At 35.2% G+C, this 21,391-nt stretch overlaps 1 protein-coding gene across 11 annotated transcripts in view; it reads right to left on the reverse strand.

The window, feature by feature from the left end:
* Nucleotides 1-21,391, reverse strand: part of TASP1 (taspase 1) — a 341,560-nt gene that overhangs the window by 304,763 nt on the left and 15,406 nt on the right. For 10 of the 11 annotated variants that reach the window (XM_042931627.1, XM_042931624.1, XM_042931625.1 and 7 more), the window contains exon 4: nt 20,896-20,964. In XM_042931627.1, coding sequence (XP_042787561.1) covers nt 20,896-20,964 — 69 coding nt within the window. Of the gene's footprint in view, nt 1-15,124; nt 15,392-20,895; nt 20,966-21,391 lie in introns of those variants that run through there. The other variant, XM_042931631.1, reaches the window with a different exon arrangement.

Raw genomic sequence — 21,391 nt, forward strand, 5'->3', positions numbered from 1 at the left:
TGCAGAACTTTATGAATATACTAAAAACCAGTGAATTGTATACTATAAAATGGTGAATTCTTTGGTATATGAATTACATCTTTAAAAAGATATCATAAGGAAAAAAAATAAAAGCTTACATCAACAGGCTACCTAGAACATAAAAGCCTGGAATCAGAAGCCAGTCATGTATTTGAAATCTAAAAGAAAAATACTGCCTTATTTTTCTAATACTGTGAATACAGTTTTTAAAAATATATACCATTAGTCTTGTTATGTCAAGACAATATCATACATAATCTCCCACCACAGAATATGGGAACAAAATCTAACAATAAAAAAATCTTACAATTAAAAAAAAAAAAAATCATGGGGACAAAGTCCCAAAAGATTTCATTAAAAAAAAAAAAAAGAAGAAGAAGAAAAGAAAAGAAAAGAAAAGAAAAGAAAAGAAAAGGAAAGGAAAGAAAGGAAAAGAAAAGAAAAAAAGGCCCAGGGGTGGAAAAATTAGGTTGACACTCCTGAGAGTCACTGCATAAATGAAAGGCCTACTCCAAAATAACTAAAGGCCATAAAAATGAACAATTCTACCTCACATTCTAGAAAATTAACTCTGTTCTAAGGTAAGACCAATACTATCTAAGAAATCAGGGCAAATCTGGATCAATCCATAGATCACCAAAAGACTCAAGTCATCTACAAATGTCCCCAGTTTCCTGTATTTCTGCAAGATCCGAGAAAAACTGACCAAAACATTAAACCTTCCCAGTATGTACCTACAACTAGAGCAAAGGGGTCAGGGATTGAAGAAAAGGGCTTTTGTCCTAATGCAGTTAGATAATCTAATTGTCCACAGAATATTAATAGTAAGATCACAGGATGGAAAATAACAAAAAGGTTATATAATTAAATAGATATGAGTAAGTAGATAATAAATGCTTTGAGCACCCAAAAAGAAATGGCCTACAGCAGGCTTCCTGAAGGACATTAAACAAAAGTAAAAACTAGCCAGGAAGGTAGAAAATGACAGTTGGTAAAAATGATGTGAGCAACATGTAGGCAATGGGAAAGTGTCAGAGCCACAGAAGAAACATTCAGGAAAAACGGTTTACTGGAGCCAAATATGAAGATAGAGCTATGCTACTCATCAGAATCTGAACCTGACTGAAAAACACTGAGAAGCCAGTCAAGCTTTCTGTATAAGAGAAAGTCAAGGTTAGCATATTGGTCAAGGAAACTAATTGACATTCTCATGTTGTATGAAAAGGAAGGGGAGAAGACTGGAATCAGAGAGACTAAACTAGGGGCTATTTTACAACATAGGCTTGAAATACTAACTACGTGGCATGGAAATCATAGAAATGGGAACACAAAAAAAAGGGGGGTGGGGATCAGAACTTTGAAACTTGAGAGAGAAATTAAACCACGAAAAAGAAAAGGCATTTTATAAGATGTTGGAAAGAGTATGCATAATTAGGCGTAATGCTTCTGAATAAGGCTTTCCAACTTAATATTTCTAGCTAAATCAATTCATAACTAAATTTTGGGAAAGAGAACACAACCAAAGAAAGATTATGGTTTAAAATAGATGAATTCTGAATTCTTGCCTTAGATTATTTCATATTTTGAGAACCGAACAGAGATTATAAGTAAATTACCACATTACAAAGGTTTTGTTTTGTTTTATTTCACATAACCTCCTTTGCCTACTCATGTATATCTTCAAAGTATGAAAAAGGAACTGAAATGTGAGGAAAATGTGAAGCATCTACCCATATGCAGTAATTCCCAAAATACACACACAAGGTTGCACCAATGTATACACTATTTCAACAATCTTTGAAATGGAATATATCAGCTAATCAGCTCTGCCAATTTTTTCACAAACTGAACAAAGTTATTCTTTTTTTTTTTTTAATTCTTGTTAGTTAACCTCTTGGTTTCAGTAGAATTCAGTGACTCATCACTTACACATAACACCCTCTGCTCATCACAACACAAAATTATTCTGAAAATGACTACTGCATGATGATTTAAATTGACATTTTAAAAATATATAAGAAAAGGTAAAGAAAATTAAAGGGTATCTTAGAAACATTTTTTTCAAAAATATTTCTCCTACTTTGAAATATATTTATAACTTCAAAAGTATGTCCACTGAACTTCTGCTTCTGATTTTGAAGTCATAATAGGGATTATACTGATCTTCCTAACTAGAAAAATCAGGCAAAATATATAGCAAATGGAGTTCAATCAACAGCCAGCACAGGACTGTGATCCTGAAAGAAGAGATGCTAATCAGATATCTCAACTTAATTCCCAGAAATATTTTCCAGGCTATAGCACAGGGAAGAGAAATCCTAAAGAGAGTGAGGAGACAAAGTTATGAGTGCAAAGAGGCCAAGAAGGTTAGAATATGCAGTATAGGTTACAAAGAGGAAAGAGCTACAAAGAGAGAGGTCTAAAGATACAGAGTCTTTAAATAAGTATTAGTCTGCATATATTTGTTAGGAAACTACCAAGGCCAAAGAAAAAAGCTCTGGAAAAGAGTAAGCTGAACAATTTCTGGAGCTCACACAGAAGCAAGAATAGGTCATGTTCCCATCAGCCAGCGTGAGGCTATCAGGGAAAGTCTCAGAAGGTAATGCCTCAAAAGTTAGACCAGATTAGTCTTAGAAAGGTTACTGTAGACCTACACTAACAAAGTTTTAAAGCAAAGCCTCAAAAAAAAATCCAAATGATTTCAATGAACAAGTATGCCCCAAAGAAGTTCCACAATAGCCGACTCCCAAAGATACAAAATTCACAATATTTAGTATAAAATCAAAGATGACCACACATGTAAATAAGCAGAAAACTATGGTCCATATCCAGAAGAAAGTATCAAATAATGAAGAGAGACCCAGAAATGACACAGATAATAGAATGAGCAAACAATTCCAAAGGTAGCTAACAATGTTAAAATAGTTCTGATAAACATAATCTATATATTCAAGTAGGTATAGAAAAACATGAGGGTAAAAAGAAAGGAAGCTATAAAGAAAATAAATAAATTGAACTTCTAAGATGAAAAATATAATAATCTAAGGTAAAAAACCCTTTGGAACAGAAAAACTGTTTACAGTAGGTAAAAATGAATAAAATCTTAAGTACAGACTTTAGTTAGCAATAATAATGTGTCAATATAGGTTCATTAATTGTGAAAAATACACCATACTAAAGTAGATTTTAGTAATAGGGGAAATCAGGTGTTGGGTATACGGGAATTCTCTGTACTACCTTCTGAATTTTTCTGTAAATCTAAAACTGTTCTAAAATTAAAAGTTTCTTTTAAAAAATCAACCCACAGCTTGGGAGAAATTTTTACAAAACATAAAAATAAAGTCCTTGTATCCAGATTATAAAAAAAAATCCAAGCAACTCAGTAAGACAAACCATCCAAAATTTTTAATGGGCAAATAATTTTATGTACAGATTGCAAATAACATGAAAATAATGAAATTAGTCATATTAACATCATTAGTCATTAAGAAATGCACATTAAAACCATAAGATGCCACTACATAACCTGTATAAATTTTTTAAAAAGTAAAATAAAATAAAAAAATAAAATGGCTAAAATTAAGAAGACAGACAATAGCGGGGTTCCTGGGTGGCTCAGTCAGTTAAGTATCGACTTCAGCTCAGATCATCATCTCACAGCTTGTGAGCTGGAGCCCCACATCAGGCTCTGTGCTGACAGCTCAGAGCCTGGAGCCTCTTTCTGATGAAGGAATCTCAAAAGCATCATGCTAAGTGAAAGAAGCCATTCACAAAAGGCCACATATCATATGACTGTATTTAATCCAAACTCTAGAAAAGGCAAAATGATAAAAAGCAGATAATGGTTGCCAGAGGTCAATGAAAAGGAGGGGATAGGCAAACAGGCATTAAAAGGGAATTTTGGGGGTGCCTGGGTGGCTCAGTTGGTTGAGCATCCAACTCTGGACTTTGGCTCAGGTCTTGATCTCAAGGTTCATGGGATGGAGGCCCACATCAGGTTCTGTGCTGGTGGTGTAGAACCTGCTTGGGATTCTCTCTCTCCCTCTCTCTCTGCCCCTCTCCCTCACACTCTCTCTCTCAAAATAAACAAACTTTAAAAAGAGAGAAAAAGAATTTTAGAGGTGATGAAAATGTTATATACAACTGCAATGGTGATTACATGATTGTATATATTTGTTATAAAATCAAACTGTACACTTAAAATTGGTGAATTTTGTTGTATATAAATTACCCTTCAATAAAACTGACAAAAAAAGAAGTGTATCTCTCATTTGATATAAACTGATCACCCTATATATTAATTTTCCCCTTATAAAAAATATACATTAAGTTTTTTAAATGGTCATTTTTTAATTTTCTGACCTGAATCAGTTTGTTCAACTAGAAAGCATTATGTCAAATCAGTAGCAAGCAATCCTTTTAAAATATGTCAGAAATTTTGTTACTCTCATGTTCAAAAACCTACAATGGTTTCCCATAATACTCAGAATAAAATATAAAGTCTTAATTTCCAAGATGTACAAGACCCTACATAATCTGGCCCCTCCCTCCTCACACATACTATTTATAAGCCGCATTGACCTCCTTGTAATTCCATGAGCACACAGAGAACATTCCCACCTCAGGGATTTTACATTTGTTCATTCATTCCTTTGAAATGCTGAGTTTAGTGAGTCACTCTAATAGGAGAAAAAGTCAATAAATAAAGACTCTGTGTTTGTGCAGAAACATCCACATATACATATATATAAATAGCTGATGTTCCATGGGGATAAAGTGTTATAAAGAATAGGTTAAGAAGAGATAATGGGATAATTTTCCCTCTAACCAAAAACTCCCTTCCCCAACATCTTTGCATGGCTTTCTCCTCCATTTCATTCAGATCTCTACTCAAATGACATCAGTGGGCACTCTGCTTACTGAGTTATTAGCATTTCTCCAAACTTCCCCAACCATTTTTTTTCTCTTACTATCTTATTGTTCTTTATGGCACTTTTTACTACTTGACATTATATGTACTTTGTTTGTCTAATTCTCTTCATAGACTGTTAAGCCCGAAAAGTATAGTAATTTGTCTTTTTAGATATTGTATTCAGATGTCTAACGTAATGCTTGGCACTTAGTAGCTACTTGATAAATATTTGCAGAATGAATGAATAGGAGTTAATTACAACCAGATATAAATAGAATGATTGTGAACTGTAACCCCTTAAGCTGATACTTATTGATTCTTACAGGTTACCCTTATAGAGAAATACCAGAAAAATGTAATAGAGTATTAAGAATTCAATCTTTTCAGGGCACCTGGGTGGCTAAGTCAGTTAAGCATCCAACTATTGATTTTGGCTCAGCTCATGATCACACAAGGTTTCGTGAGTTCAAGCCTCACAGCAGGCTCTGCGCACTGACTGTGCTGAGACTGCTTGGGATTCCCTCTCTCTCCTCCCCCTCTCTCTCTGCCCCATGCCCACTTACACTCTGACTCTTTCTCAAAATAAATAAGGAAACTTAAAAAAAAAAAAAAAAAAGAATTCAACTGTTTCACAATTAAAACAAGAGAAATGAAATAAATTCAAGCAATAGCATTTTCAGCTTCTAAAAGATGAAATTTTAAAAGCAAAATATTTTTTCAAGTTTATTTTGAGAAAGAAGGAGTGGGGGAGGGGCAGAGAGAGAGGGAGATACAGAATCCCAAGCAGGCTCCATGCTGTCAGCACAAAGCCCAATGTGGGGCTCAATCCCACAACTGCGAAATTACGAGCCGAGCTGATATCAAGTGTCAGGCACTTAACCAACTGAGCCACCCACGCTCCCCAAAAGCAAAATATTTTTTAAGTTTATTCATGACTTTCAGAGGAAACAAAGTTTTACAAAATAAGATCCCTCTGACTGTGTAACCCAGCAAAGAGAGAGCAGGAAGGCCAAAAATGCAAGTGAGGAGCTACACCCCCATCAGGACATGTAAACCCTTTCCTATTAGTAAAATTTGCAAACACCAAGCCAAGGCAAAGATCTGCAAAGCATTACTCTTTCGCTACAAACCACAACCTGTATTACCCATTTAACATCCTTTGCTGAAAGCATAAAATAAGAACTATTTGCAAGGCTATAGAGTATACTGTACCTCTGGGGATCTATTATGAGACCTCTATTATCAGCTCTTACAGATGCAAACAATTTAGCTTTCAAATGTTGTACAAAAAGTAGACTGGCACATTATAAAATCATTTTTATATAAAATGATTTATGTTTGTCCAATTTCTAATCTCCCTTTAAGAAGTTAGACATTTACAGGAAATTACTGGTATGTTAGTATTCATACCCTGTTATTCAAGTACAAATCAACAAACACACCATTAGATGAATAAAATACAGTAGAATGAAATTATGTGATAATATGGTTTCTTATTCACATGAAGTATGCTAAGATATCAAAATTATTTTAATCACTACCTTCATTAGCATGCAGGTTAGCTTTATTAATCTAAAGCTGATGAGAAAGGGAAAAAATAAACAGGTTCTGAAACAAACTAGCTGTTGAATCTCTTTTAAATAGAGTAATAAAAACAGGATGTACACTCCATGTTGTTATAGCCTTTCTCAAACTAACCCTGATAAAACCTGTGTATACATATCCTACCTGACACTATCCTAAGAATTACAAATTCTCTAGTATTTTATCATCAATCATCATTATTTACAGGATGAATAGAGACCAATGAAAATGTATTTACCAAAAAATCATTTGGGGATATTTTGTTGGTTTGTTTGTTTAGCAGCTAATGAAACTCAAACTCTCAAGAATGGGATTACTGAAGGACTTCCAGTTTAGATACCTCTGTGGTAGCATAGGTTAAGTTTCATTCATTCAGCAAATATTTATCGGACATCTATGTGCCAGGCAAATCTTTTCTGTAAAGAGCCAGATATATTATACAGCTCAGGCTTTGTGGGCCACACAGGCAATTCTACAACTACTCAACTCTGCCTTTCTAGCATGAAAGTAGCCAGAGAAAATACAAAAACAAATAAGCCTAGCTTTGTTCCAATAAAACTTTGTTTATAAACAGTGAGATTTAAATTTCACAACATTTTCTGGTGTCATGAAATATTATTCTTCTCTTGACCTTTTTTTCCAACCATTTAAGAAAGTAAAAACCATATTTAGCTTGCAGACTGTTCAAAACCAAGCAGCAGTCCAGATTTGGCTTTCAGGCCTTAGTTTGTAAATCCATAATGTAAACTATGTGGGTATAGCAAAACAGAAAAATATCCTTGCCCACATGGAGCCTCCGTTCTAGATAAGAGAGACAGACAATAAAAAACTAAATAAATTAGATGGCATATTAGATAGCAGTAAATATGATGGAGAAAAATGAAACAGGACAGGAGATAGGGCATGGTCAGAGGACTATAATGGGGAGACAACACTACAGCGGTAGTTACAATTTATTTTTCAAGTGTTTATTTTGACATAATTCCAGACTTACAATAGTAGTACAGTATCTAGAACATATTGAGAACTCCAACTTTCAATTATAACCAAAATATAACCCAATTAAAAAATGGCCAAAGGACTTGAATAGACTTCAATAGGCATTTCTCTGAAGAAGATACACAAATGGTCAACAGGCACATGAAAAGGTGTTCAACATCAGTAATTATTAAAGAAATAAAAATAATAACCACTATGATATACCATCTCACACCTATGAGATGGCCATACTCACAAAGACAAAAAATAGCAAGTGCTGGCAAGAATGTAGAGAAATTGTAACCCTCATACACTGCTGTTGGTAATATAAAATGGTTCAGCTGCTGTGGAAACAGTTTGATGGTTCCACAAAAAGTTAAACACAAGAGTTAGTATCATCTAGCAATTCGGTACTCAGACAAATGCGTGTAACAGGAATGTTCACAGCAACACTCTTCACAAATGGGAAAAAGTAGTAACAACTTAGATCTGCCTGTCAATAGATGAAGGGATAAATAAACTGTGGCATATACATGAACAATGTTGAATTATACTCTACAAAAAAGAAGGAAGTACTAATACATGCTACAATGTGAATGAACCTTAAAAACATTGTTAAGTGAAAGTCAGACACAAAAGATCACATATTGTATGATTCCATTTATATGAAATATTCAGTACAGGTAAATCCATAGAGACAGAAAGCAGACTGGTGGTTGCCATGGGGTTAGGGGAGGAGGGAATGGAAAGCAACCACTTAATGGGTACACGGTTTCTTTCAGGGAGATAAAAATGTTCCAGGAATAAGACAGAGGGTGGCAGTAGCACAATATTACAAATCTTTAAATGCCACTCAATTACTTTAAAATGACTAATTTTGTGTTATGTGAATTTCACCTCAATTAACCAAAAAAAAAAAAAAAAAAAAAAAAAAAAAAAACAGACACAAAAGACTTATTTACAGCATGATTCCATTTCAGAACAGGCTTTACCCCAGAGTGACTAGAAGGGGACATAACTGGCCTTCTGGAGGGGTACAAATATTTTGTTATCTGGGTGCTGGTTCCACGGGGCTATGTCCACTCTGAAAAATTCAAGGAGCTGTCCCTTATAATAAACGTGTATATTTTTCTATGTGTATATTATACGTCATTAAAAAGTTTTGAAACTATAATGTATAATTCTGAAAATAAAAGATTAACTGCAATTTTTTTTTTAACTGTTACCATTGTGGGGTAAAAGACCCAAGGAATCTCTCTGTATTATTTTTTTAAGTTTATTTATTTATTTTTGAGAGAGAGCAAGCAAAAGCTTGCAAGAGGGGCAGAGAGAGAGGGAAACAGAGAGAATCCCAAGCAGGCTCTGCACTGTCAGTGCAAAGTCCAATGTAGGATGTGAACCCACAAACTGCAAGATCATGACCCAAGCTGAAATCAAGAGTCAGACACTCAACTGACTGAGCCACCCACGTGCCCCTCTCCGTATTATTTCTTACAACTACATGTAAGTCTACAATTATCTCAAAACAAAAAGGTTTTTTTAAAAAGAATCAGAAAACTAAAATTTCCAGATTCCCATCCCCAAAGATTCTGATTTAGGTCCTCTGAGGTGCAGATAGGGAATGTTTTCATTTTTTTGAAAAAGCTACCTCAAGTGATTCTAATCCAGGTGGCCACAACTCACACCTTGAGAAACTCCAACCTAAATGAATTCCAAAATCTGTTTAACTTCACTTTCTCTGTGAACCTCATCTAAAGGAGGCTTTCCCACACATCTATCAGCAAAAGCATGGAAGAGGTGAGAAGCAAGGAAGCACACGTGAGCTAAGAGAGGCTACAAAAGCTAACCACTTTGGAAGCCAAGACTCAACTTTTACTGCAGAAAAATTAGGTGAACTGGAAGATTAATAAAATGAGAGAATTACTGAAAAGAACATACAAAGCTTTCTGGATAATCATCACAGATGCAGCCACAGATATTATGTGCAAATCAGTGACTTTTCTAAGTATGTTTTCCATTAAGAAGTAGTGGAATCAAGATAAGATAAATGATGTTGGATGCTAAATGTCCTTTAGGAGGTTAGCAAGACAAAGTTTGGAAATCAGTGCAATATGCTTGTACTTATGGTCATTTCTGGTACATTCTTCACCACAAAACACTGAAAATAATATTTTATTCCTGAGACAAGAAGTAAATAAATGAACAATTTAGTTCAAGTTTAGTTGGGCCATACGGTATTTTGATCTGCTTTAGCTCCAGCTCTAAACTCTCTGGAGTGAGATACTTTGGTTCTGGTTCAAACTGCTTTGATGGGAAATTTTTTGAAAAGTCTTTAGTTTGATTTGAAGTTCATTTTCAAAATAATAAGTTAATATTTCAGTCCAATTCCAATTGCAAAAATTCAAATCAAAGCTCATTCCACTTTTACCCTTACTTTTGGTAGAAATCCCTGTTAAGCTATCAATTCATTTTCTAGGCCTTTCCAACAAGACAAAAGTTGGTGTATCTGCCCAAGCCTTATTTTCAGCTTTATCTTGAACTGAAAATACAATCTTAATTACAAAGCCTCCTATACTTAAAACTGGCAGACTGCAGGCCTGAGAGAATGCATGCTCCATGTAGCCAGGTATCATTTTTTCAATAGAAGCTAGAAATACATATTTTTTAGTCTCCTAATTTTTAAATGTTGGCAACAAATTCCAATTTTTATGAACTAGTCTAACAGCCAATCAACACATATCTGTGAACTGTCTCTTCTGCAACCTCTGGCCTAATGGTTAATAAGGTATTAAGCTTCTGTTGCAAAATCTGAGCTTTGCTAAGTCTTCAGTGAAAACTGAATACACAATACAGATTTCAGGCAAAGTAGCTCTTTGACACAAATGCCAGTCCAAACAACAAATCATGATTTCATTCTCATGCTTAGTTGAATATTTAAAATACTGAATATTCTTTCTTCTTGCTGCGTAAACAAGAAGAATAGATACAGAAGTAAGCCACTACAAGCACTGTAGTCTAACTACAATGTGTCAACACACTTTACTAGGAAGAGCCAGGTTAGTGTCAAATGCCACATATCTTCTGATTATGACAATTCGAATTTATAATACTTCTTTGCTTCTCCAAATAAGTCAGATAAGCTTTCTACCCAGAATCCACAAGAAGAAAGATGAATCATGGTATTCTTCTCAAGATTATGTTGGTCACCATTAGTCTACTTCATATAGAACTTTACTTAATGGTGAACTGACATATCAAAATGATAAAACATGATATTCTTTGGAGCCAGTAGTTTGGAGCAGAAAAACTCAAAAAACAACACACACACACACACACACACACACACACACACACACAGCTTACATAGCTCCATGGGGTGGGGGCTTCAATATTCAGGTAACGTAAAAAAAGACAAAGCACAAATCAGGTGAAATAATTAAAGGATAGTAAGAACCTATCTATAAATTAGATATCAGATTCCACATTGTTTTAGAAAGTCTCATCTCAGTGTGAACTGTAATGATTTCAAGATCAAAGCAATAAGCACATGAAACTAAATAAGCATTAAATTTGAAGAAATTATGGCATTCAGATGGACAATATTTACAGGAAGAAAAATTCTTGGGTAAACAAAGAAACAGTAACAAGGTAACCAACTCAGAAATCTGCTCAAGTACCCTGTCCATGAAAATCACAATTAGTTTACCCAGGCCTTGCCCTTCCCCTACCTATCCTCCACAACTTTCCCATTCACCATTTCTCTACACCTCTTTCAGGATACAGGGGATGGGCTTAAAAAGGTATAAATCTACCAATATATACTGCCTGACTTGTCCAGTTTGGGGGGGGGGGGGGGCACCATGAAAAGATGGTAAAACTACAATAAAACTTTTTTTTAGTACTAGTAATTTTTTTAATCTTTAATGTTTTATTTTTGAGAGAGACAGAGACAGAGACAGAGAAACAGAACTCCAGCAGGGGAGGGGCAGAGACAGAGGGACACACAGAATCCGAAGAAGGATCCCCGCTCTGAGCTGTCAGCACAGAGCCCGATGTGGGGCTCGAACCCATGAGCCTCAAGATCATGACCTGAACCAAAGTCGGATGTTTAACTGACTGAGCCACCTAGGTGCCCCTACTACTAGTAAATTTTATTTAACTGGGTTAACCTTGTTTTGACTGACTGACTGACTGAAGAATGTGGACAATAGAGATCTGCCACAAGGAAATTACAAGATTATGGATTTGTCGTAATGTCTGATACAATATTGACCCAAAAAGGAGAATTTTCACAACTGGAGCTAATTAAAAGGTCATAGTATTTGTTATCATGAGACTGTAGTCAACATGGTTGGAAAGAAGCTAGACAGAACATTCCATTTAATATCCACTTTGCGAGTAGTTGTTAACTCCTTGAAAGATCTTCAGGCCAAGTGATATCAATGTGATAGGAGCATGCTGTGTCTAAAAATATGAGAAACATGCAGCTCCCAACATAGCACAGGGCAATTTACCATTATAAATATTCTTAGTTAATGCTTCTGTATAGAAACCAGTAGATATTTGCAAATTCATTTTCAGGTCACTGAAAACAAAACACAGAAACCCTTTTTTGTCTTTCATCCATGTGTTGAAAACAAACTTAGAACTATTCTCTAAAATAGGATCATATTTCACTCAAATACTAGCCAATTAAAAACAAGCAAGACCCACTTGACTGATATATACTATTGTTTATGTTAGATTTTTAGCCACTTAACATTACATTAAGAAAGACTGGAAAGTTTAAGAATTAATGGACTCTAACCAATAAGTCTCAGCAGCAGAGTTAGCCAAAAACATTTTTACTAGGCCCAAATGAGGTATCTTTCATTCATTAATACAGAACCACAGGGCATGCTTAGACATCAGAGGCTCAATGATCTAAAAAGAGTTCCTAGGGAAACAAAAAACTTTCCATTTTCATTCTGTAACTGCTCCTTAATGACAGAAAGTATTCTTTCTTTTTTTGGCATTCTCTTTTCTCTCTACCTCAGGACATATTTACAGATGCACTGGCTGCTTTACAGACATGCTAAAAGTTCTTGCTGCGGTTGATCAAAGTTGGAATGCCTGAGGAAATTACTCAACTTAGACAGCCCGGAATTATATCTAGCCAAATAGTTACAGTGCTCTACTTTTAACATGTGTTAAAGTAATATTTTAGCTATCCTGGATGTAAGTTGAGAGAACATTTGTTTGCATCACACTCTGTGAACATTTGAGTCAAATATAGTATGTTGAATACCCAGTTTTAGCATCTGCGACAGTTCATTTTTTTAACTATTCAATAACACAAAAGACAACATATTTTATGTTGGGAGAAAAAAAACCTTCACACACAACAGCGTATGTATTAGGAACTAAGACTTTTTATGATCTTCTTGAAATATCCAAACTCTTCTGGAAATGTCAGAATAAATACAACAAATGTTTGATACTTGTTCATTAGAGCATTTGTTGATCTGGCATACAGTATTCTGTCAAAAAATAGGACCATGTTTTTCTCTAATTTATTACAAAAAACATTTTAATAAAAAGCACTGCAGATCTTTATGAATCTCCTTTCTATTATTAATCTGACTAATTTGCAAATAAACATATATCATAATTAATTAAGTAGAAAAAGGACATCACAGCAATTTACTTTCATGTTTTTTTTTTAATTGAAGGCCACAGAATTGCAGTACAAAGAGTTACTTGTCAAACACAACACAGATCTCTAAAATAAAATATTGGCTCCAATATACTTGCACATCTGAAATAGTTTTAAACTTTGTTTTAGTTGGATTCTTTACGATGTCCAGGAAGAGGTTAGCACACACAGTACCTGAAATTGTCCTTTCCACAAGAGGTACAATAGAAAAGACAAATGTAGCTGTTTCTCTAGTAGAGCCAAATTTGGCATCCACATACACTTCCTTTCAAAAGGGTATAAATAATTATACCTTTTAACCATGTTGACAATAATATGGAAATATCACTCAAAAAGAATCTAACAGACCATGGAATTACAGTAACTTAAACCATCCTTCTATCAAATGCGAGGTGAGGACATGGTAAGAATTGGAAGGGAGAAAGAAGTATTACTAACTTAATAAGTAGTAACTTATAATGCTTCTTTTTATTACAAAGACTTCCAGCACACTAGAAAATGTTAACATCTGCATGTACTCCAAGAGAAGAAAACATAAATAAATGCCTCACCCTGAATCTTCTAAGAAGCCTAACAAGTGTTAACAGCGTTGATGTCCTATGTTATAGTATAAGCATGTCATGAACTGCCAGGAAATGTGTGTACCATGAAGGAGGTTAGACCCTGAGTGAGAATGACTACCAGTAAAAACTCCCTGGCAGTGGTAATGACCAAAGAACTTTCATCAACTGGAATGCCTAGAATTCAATTTTAAGCTGTTTGCTCTGCTAGAGTGCGATGCAATCCTGCATCATTCTAGCATTTAGGTAAAGCCTACTATACACATAAAAACTAGACAGACAGAAAATGAATCAAAGAAAATTGAAGCAATATTTTGTTCTACTTTGGAGCAGGAGTTAGGATGTTATCTTGATTGGATTCCTAAAAATCATGTAACTTAAGTTTCTTCCTCATTCCTTTCCAGATTCTAAATAAAAGCCAGGTCTGAGAAAATGGGCAAAAATTTAAAATCAAAGGGCAGTCTTACAGATTGACCTGCATGATATCAGCCCATGATTTTGCTGAACACAGAAAAAGCTTCTTAGCCCAGAAATTACAAAAAAATAAAAAAATTTTTTAAATAAAACAAAAAAATACAGTAGATATTCAATTATAAAACTGATGCCCCAAATGCACAAGCACATGCACACACACACACACACACACACACACAAAATGATTCAATAATCACTACACTATAAATCTAAGGGCCAATGAATCTGATAACTCTATTAATACAGGACAAGAAGATATTTTACACTCAATTCATAAGTCTAAATTGCTTTCACACAGCCAAAATACAGATTACCACCAATTCCACCATTCCACCAAATGTGGCTTTAATATATAAAAGTATTGTAGTATGTTCGGAGAAGAACAATTCCAAGAGCAAACTGAAGGTTCATTCATAAAGCTACATGCTCCTCGGGAACTGCTAAGTCTGGTCTTGGACCGTATCTTCTACTAGATTTAGCCAATATGAATACATCTGATAAGGTCACACAACTCATCAAGAAATGGCTAGAAAAAAAGTGAAAAATGTTTCATGTTCCCATCAGTACAAAGTAAAACACAACAAGCTCTGTACTTCAGTGTTCTGACTTCACCAAAAACTAATACATGGTTTTGATGCAGTGCAAAATTAATTTAGAATGTAATAAGTGACTCAGTCTTCTTATTGTTCTAAAAAAATTTAAAGGAAAAAAAATCACTGCTTGTCCATTAAGCAGGTACTTTGTGCTAGAGAGCACATTTAATTTCTAGGGTCTTACAAAAAGAACAGATAGATGTACCTATTGTGTAAACACAAACAGTAAGTTACAAGTTGCCCCTTAGTATTAAAGGCAAGAATCAGCATCAGTACTCAAAAGTGTTTTAAAAAGAGCGTAACTTACTTTTACTGTCCCAGGCTAACTGGGCTCTGTCTGGTGCTTCTTTGTCTGCACATGGCCACCCACAGCCTGTCTTCTAATTAAATCAATGCTCTAGCAGCAGAACAAGCAAACAAGTTGCCTCCCATCTGCGTACAGCTCCTCAGGACACATTTCCCTTGGTCAGAAGGTGGAAATTCTTGGGAGAGGTGATTTTCTCTGCCTCTTCACAAGAAGAACATGGACACTTGGCTGGATGCAACTCCATGAAGTGTAACTGTGTATGTACACCTCAAAAAATAAAACAAAAAAAAAAAAATGCAGAGAAACATAAAGACTCTATAAACAGCTGGAATACACAGAAATACTGAAGCACCACTGGAAATAATGCTAAACAGACAGGGAAATGGGGTAGTTGACTGAAATAATCAATGATACTAAGTTGGAAAAAAAAAAGGAAAAAGAGCATCTAAAGTCAAAACTCAAATTTTATGCAATGAAAACGGGTTAAGTACTACAAAAGAAAAGAAGTAAAACTCTGCTTCAAGGGGTGCCTAGGTGGCTCAGTCGGTTAAGCATCTGACTCTTGATTTCTGCTCAGGTCGTTGTTTCCTGGGTTCAAGTCCCGCATCAGGCTCTGGGCTGACAACGCAGAGTTTGCTTGGGATTCTCTTTCTTCCTCTCTCTCTGCCTCTCCCCCCCACACCTCAAAAATAAACACTTTAAAAATGAAAACAAAAAACTCTTTGCTTCAAATATATAAACACAGATCCTCCCCATATTATAGAGAATAAAAGATATTTTCAATTGAAGAGAAAAATGAGACTTTCAAGAGTGTTAGGTCTAAAATTGGACTCATCAGTCACATTATGGTTAATGGACACTTGTGTATTTGTGAGCTAAATGCATCAAACTGTCTTTCCAATGTGTTCAGCGCAGCCCCTTGGGGGAGAGGAGGGGCGGAGGAAGCAAGGAACCACTGAAATACTCAGCTACCCTCTGCTTATGAAAAGATGATTTCTGCAAAACAGAAAATGTTCAGAAAATTGGAGATGCTTATTTATTTACATACTTTTCTAACCTCCCAAATAAACAGAAATGCCTATAAAGCAAACCCCTATTTATTTGCAACAACAACAACAAAAAACAAACACTGAAGTTGGGTAGGAGGCAAGATGTGGTTAAGTGTCTACTCACAAAAACACCACAAGCAAACTTGCAAACAGGTTTGTTGAGAGAAAGTGAGGTATATCAGCGCTTCCCATATGTTTCCTTCCATCTTAGATATACCCATATGCCATGAGCAATCCATACCATCTCCATGACCACTAAGCATTTCAAGGACAGGCAAGCCTTAGGTGCTCTCTCTCCCAGTGGCATATAGACAATTCCAGCCCAAGAGAAGGGGGTGTGGCCTAATCCTGCAGCTGCCCAGAGGCCTGGACCAGGGTACCAACAACAGACTAGTACACAATGATGACCTTCTGGAGATCCCTGCTTTAAAGAAATGCATGCAGAGCTGGCTCTGGGTATAAGAGGATGTAGAGACAGATAAATGTGTAACAATATTATATGTAATAATATAAGTATATAATAATGTAAATACTTTTTTCTCTCTCACACCCTAAACTATCAGCCATCTGGATAAGAAGTTACTTCTTAAAGAATTTTCCTAGAGTTTATAAGCAAGCATTATATTGGATTATATAGAGACCAAAGACAATAGACTGTTTGAGGCAGACAGATATGAAAATATGTGCCCAATATAATGTGCTCTTTAAATGCTAAAACATTTGAACAATAAACTAGCTTCAACCATGAACTACCATCTCCTCTGACCACAGGGAGCCTTAAAGGATGAATCAAATCAAGTCAATGAAAGAACTGCAGGGTCCACTTAAAATAACATAAACTCAACAAAACATTTTCAACAAAGGAGCCTGTGCAAGTTGCCTTTCACTATATGAAATTTGAAAGCTGTATCTACCACTATGTTTAATGCACAATATTCTACCTACTAAAATAACCAGTTTTCAAAATGAATTGGCCAAAATCTCTCAAAGTCTACACCAAGATATTCAAACTCTCAGCCAGATTCATCAATAACCTCTCCAAAGTCTGTCATTCCCATATCACCTATAATTCCTTATTAGAAATTTTAAAGCTGGGTCTTAATACTTTTATAGAAAAACATCAATGTGCAAAGAGAGTTTCAGCAAGTATTTTATGAGTAGTGTGTTTTCCATCAGAATCCATGATACACTTTCTACTTTAGCAGCTGCATCATGACTCATCCAGATCTAAAGCCAATTTCCTCAAAGAAGAAATTCGCATTAGAAGCTATACCATGTGAAATGTGCCAATTACGGTCTAGAATTTACAATCCACTGCCACTATCTGAACCAAAACTATTCCCGAAGCGGCCATAAAAACAACTGTCTTCCAGATGCATAGCCCCAGACAGGAAGATCAAGATGCTTCATGATACCTGTCTTCTCTACTATGAGTGACATCAGAAATGTACTATCCAATAAATAGAAGTCACTTTCCCATGAGTTATAAGGATAATCTCAAAAAGCTATAAATAGCTAAATGAAACAATAGGACCAAATAAATTTAACAATAAATTAAAATATGATCTATAAACTGACATTTCCATTTCCTCCCTCACATTTTGAAGATAAACAAAATACACTTTGGTATCATATCATTTTCATTCCGAAACTGCAGAACACCTCTCAAATGGGACTGGCCACCTTCCCTCCCAAAACCCTGAAGAGAGAAGCTGGTCAGTTAAAGGCAGAAACTTATGCACTCACCTCCTCCCTTATTTAAATGATGGAAACACCCCTCTAGTCTCCAGAGGTGGTTGTCTTAGGATGACTCCACTTGTCTGTAGTGGTAGACGAGGAAAATGAAACTACACAAGGTAACCAGCTTCCAAAAAAAGCTCAAAATGATGAGTCTGGGTGGCCTGCATTAAGTGTGTATGTGTCTCTAGGTATAAACTTCTTTTATCTTGTCTCTCCCTCCCCTATGGCATGGAGTTGAGATCATTATACTTTTGACTATTTGGGTAACTGCAATTCTCATATTTTTTTTTAAATACAAGGCCAGATATCCCTTCTAGCCAGTAAGGACCATGAAACTACTTCAGTCATTTCAGTCCACAGTGTTCAAGGAATTCAAACCGATTTCAGTATCTGCCTAAGTAGTAAAGTAACAGACAGGTTTTTAAAAGGGGGCCCTTTTTTTACTCAAAAAGTACATCCCAAAGTCAAAAAGCAAAGGTATGGCTTTGGTAATCAGGACAAGACTTAGCTTTACCAAATAGATTGATTAAACTTAAAGATAAGTAGTTACTCTCAAAGTAAACATAACACATTATAAATCAGATTCTCTGGGACTTTTCAGTAAGCTGAAAGGACTCAAAATTGTTATTTATATCTTTCTAAGTATAGAAAATATTAGAATCTGATTTTCTTGTAGCTTTCTATTGACCCAAACTATTATAATACTCCTTCAACTGAACTCTACTTGAAAACCTCACCTTGTTTAAAGGTGGTGAATCAAAGTGGCTGAAACTGCAGGGGGCAGTATAAGCACAACTTCCAATAATTCTTAAGATTTAAGAAAATTCTTCCAGCTAGCCTTAGCCTTTAAACTATTAACATATTTCAAAGACTCCACATAAAAATGATTTTTTAAAGATAATTAATTGAAATTCTTCTCCAGATTTAACAATGGGGGTTAGGGGGAGGAGTACACTACACTCACTTAGGTCAGTATTCATCCATATAACATAGTCCAGTCAAAAATAGAACAAGTTTGTTTAAAAAAGAACTTCTTATCCACACTCTTAAAAAACAGAGGTCATCATTTTAAACTATAAAGCTCACTTACTCATGAGCTACTTACTATTTCAGAATGTATCTTCAATCACTTTTAAGCATAAATAAGTAAACTCTTTAAAAGTATGATTGATTCATCACTGGAGAAAAATGTAATAAAATATTCAACATGATATAAGTATAACTTGAGAAAATTAAAGTTATTTTAAGATGAAGAGAAAAGAAAAACTTAATTTTGCTCAATTTTGTATTTACAATTGCCATTACAGTATATCCCCCAGCTACTCATTAACCTTCTTTTTCTTTCCCTGGACCCACACTGATTCCATGCACAGATTATCTCAGGACATTGTCTTATGCACAAAGGACAGTAATTTGCAATTAACAATTGAATTAAGATTGATGAAGCTTTCCTTGTGTGTGTGTGTTTTGAGTAAAGGTAAGATCTGGTAGTTAATATATCAATCTTCTTTCTTGAAGCACTTTTCTCCTTTCCTCCATGATAATTAACCTTTTCTTGACATTGTAAAAATGTGTCATTGACAGTTACCATAAATATTCACCTCATATATATCATTTCCAAAGCACTTCATAATAGCAATAATTACTAACTTTTAAGGGCTGCTTACTATGTGCCATACAATGACCTAAGTGGTTGTCACACGTTAATTCGGTTAATCTTCAGAACTCTATGAAACAGAAATTACCCCCATATTATAAATGAGAAACTGAGTCAAGGAGAATCTGTGAGGTGCCCAGGGCTAATGACTAGTAGATCTGGTATAAGATGCATCAGTCACAAGAGGAGGGAACAACATACCCCAAGTTAGATGTCTCTCTCAGGGACCACACTACAATAGAATTTGTACCCATCATATATGTTCACCTTCTTTGAATACACTTGGACCAATCTGAAGGCATTAATAGGATAGATTAAAATCCACAAAGAGTGATCAAAAGTGTAGCTCTACAACTAATCAGGGGAATAAACAGAAAACAGGGCTAAGACTTCTGGTAAACTCCTGGACAATTTTTGTAGGGAAAAGCAAGGCCTGGCATGACTGGGTAGGTGCTCTGAAATGAGGGTGTAAACAAAAGAGCCACAATCCAGTCAACTTGGGAAGACCTACTCCATTCACCTCCTACCTCAAACTCATCACTGTTTTATCTTCATATCTTATTTGATTTCCCAAGTAGTGTTCTCAACCAGAAAACTATTGGCTCACTATAATCCTCTAAATAGACTGATACAAATCTATCTATCTATCTATCTATCTATCTATCTATCTTCTAAAAGTTTGATCAACAAAAGTCAGTCTTCTGAAGGCCTCAATATCTCCAGGACAAATTCATCCTCAAAGTTCCAGATTATAAGAACAAGGAAACACTCAGATTGCAACAAATTATAGCAAACTTGAGAGCCTCCCCACTGAATTCCTCAATGTCTTCAGTTAACCAGAGACCAACTTAACAATCACACTGGACAAGTCACACTTCACAGAGCATAGCTTCAGGATATAGATCTAACTGTCAGGCTTATGAGGAAACTTCCCTTTCACTTTAGATACTTCTAGACAGCTGAAATTTTTTCTTCTCTAATATATTACTTTTGGGGAAGAGGAGTTAACTTCAGGAATTTTCCTACTGAACATATTAAGAAAATTTAAGTACCCAAACACCAGTAACTTTAGCATTCATGAATCTCACAGAAAGGGGGGGGGGGGAGGGAGGCAGGGTTGATTTAACCAACTTTTATGTTACTAAGAGAAGTCCCCAAGGAAAATAACCTAGCAATATCACAGGGCTCTTCATAACTTTGTTAATACAGTTGGGAAACACTGGTCATATAATTGATGGTTAACTAACTCAATACTTTTATGTCATTTAAGAATAATGAACATAAACTCATAAATATTTTCAATAAAACATAGAGAAAAGAAATACCTCGAGTTCCACCAGAGCTGCGGTCACTGCATCTGTAGCAAGAGCACCAGCCTGTAGCTTTTCAATTGCCTATGAAACCAAGGGGAGAGATTATTCATTGTAAAACCACAACTTCCCAAATAGGCCCAGAAACTTTCCAAGGCCATAAAGAAGTATAGGAGACATTTAAAGTTAATAAAAATTGATCACTAGTCCCATTCTGTACCTCAAGACATAAACCACTTAGATTTAAAACAAGCAAGTGTTTATATTTAGTATAATTTATGATATAGCTCACTGATAATTCCAATTAAGACAATGAATACAATCTAGCCACTAAATGAAAAGTGCAGGCAATTTAATAAGTGGAAGGGCTTCAATCATCACAGGGCAATTCAAAATAGCCATAGATATTATCAAATTCAGTTTCGTTTAAATATCCTGATAATTCAAAGGAGGGCACTTGTGATGAGCACCGGGTGTTCTATGTAAGTGATGAATAACTAAATTCTACACC

Source organism: Panthera leo, chromosome A3, assembly GCF_018350215.1.
Source record: "Panthera leo isolate Ple1 chromosome A3, P.leo_Ple1_pat1.1, whole genome shotgun sequence".
Lineage (NCBI taxonomy): Eukaryota > Metazoa > Chordata > Mammalia > Carnivora > Felidae > Panthera > Panthera leo.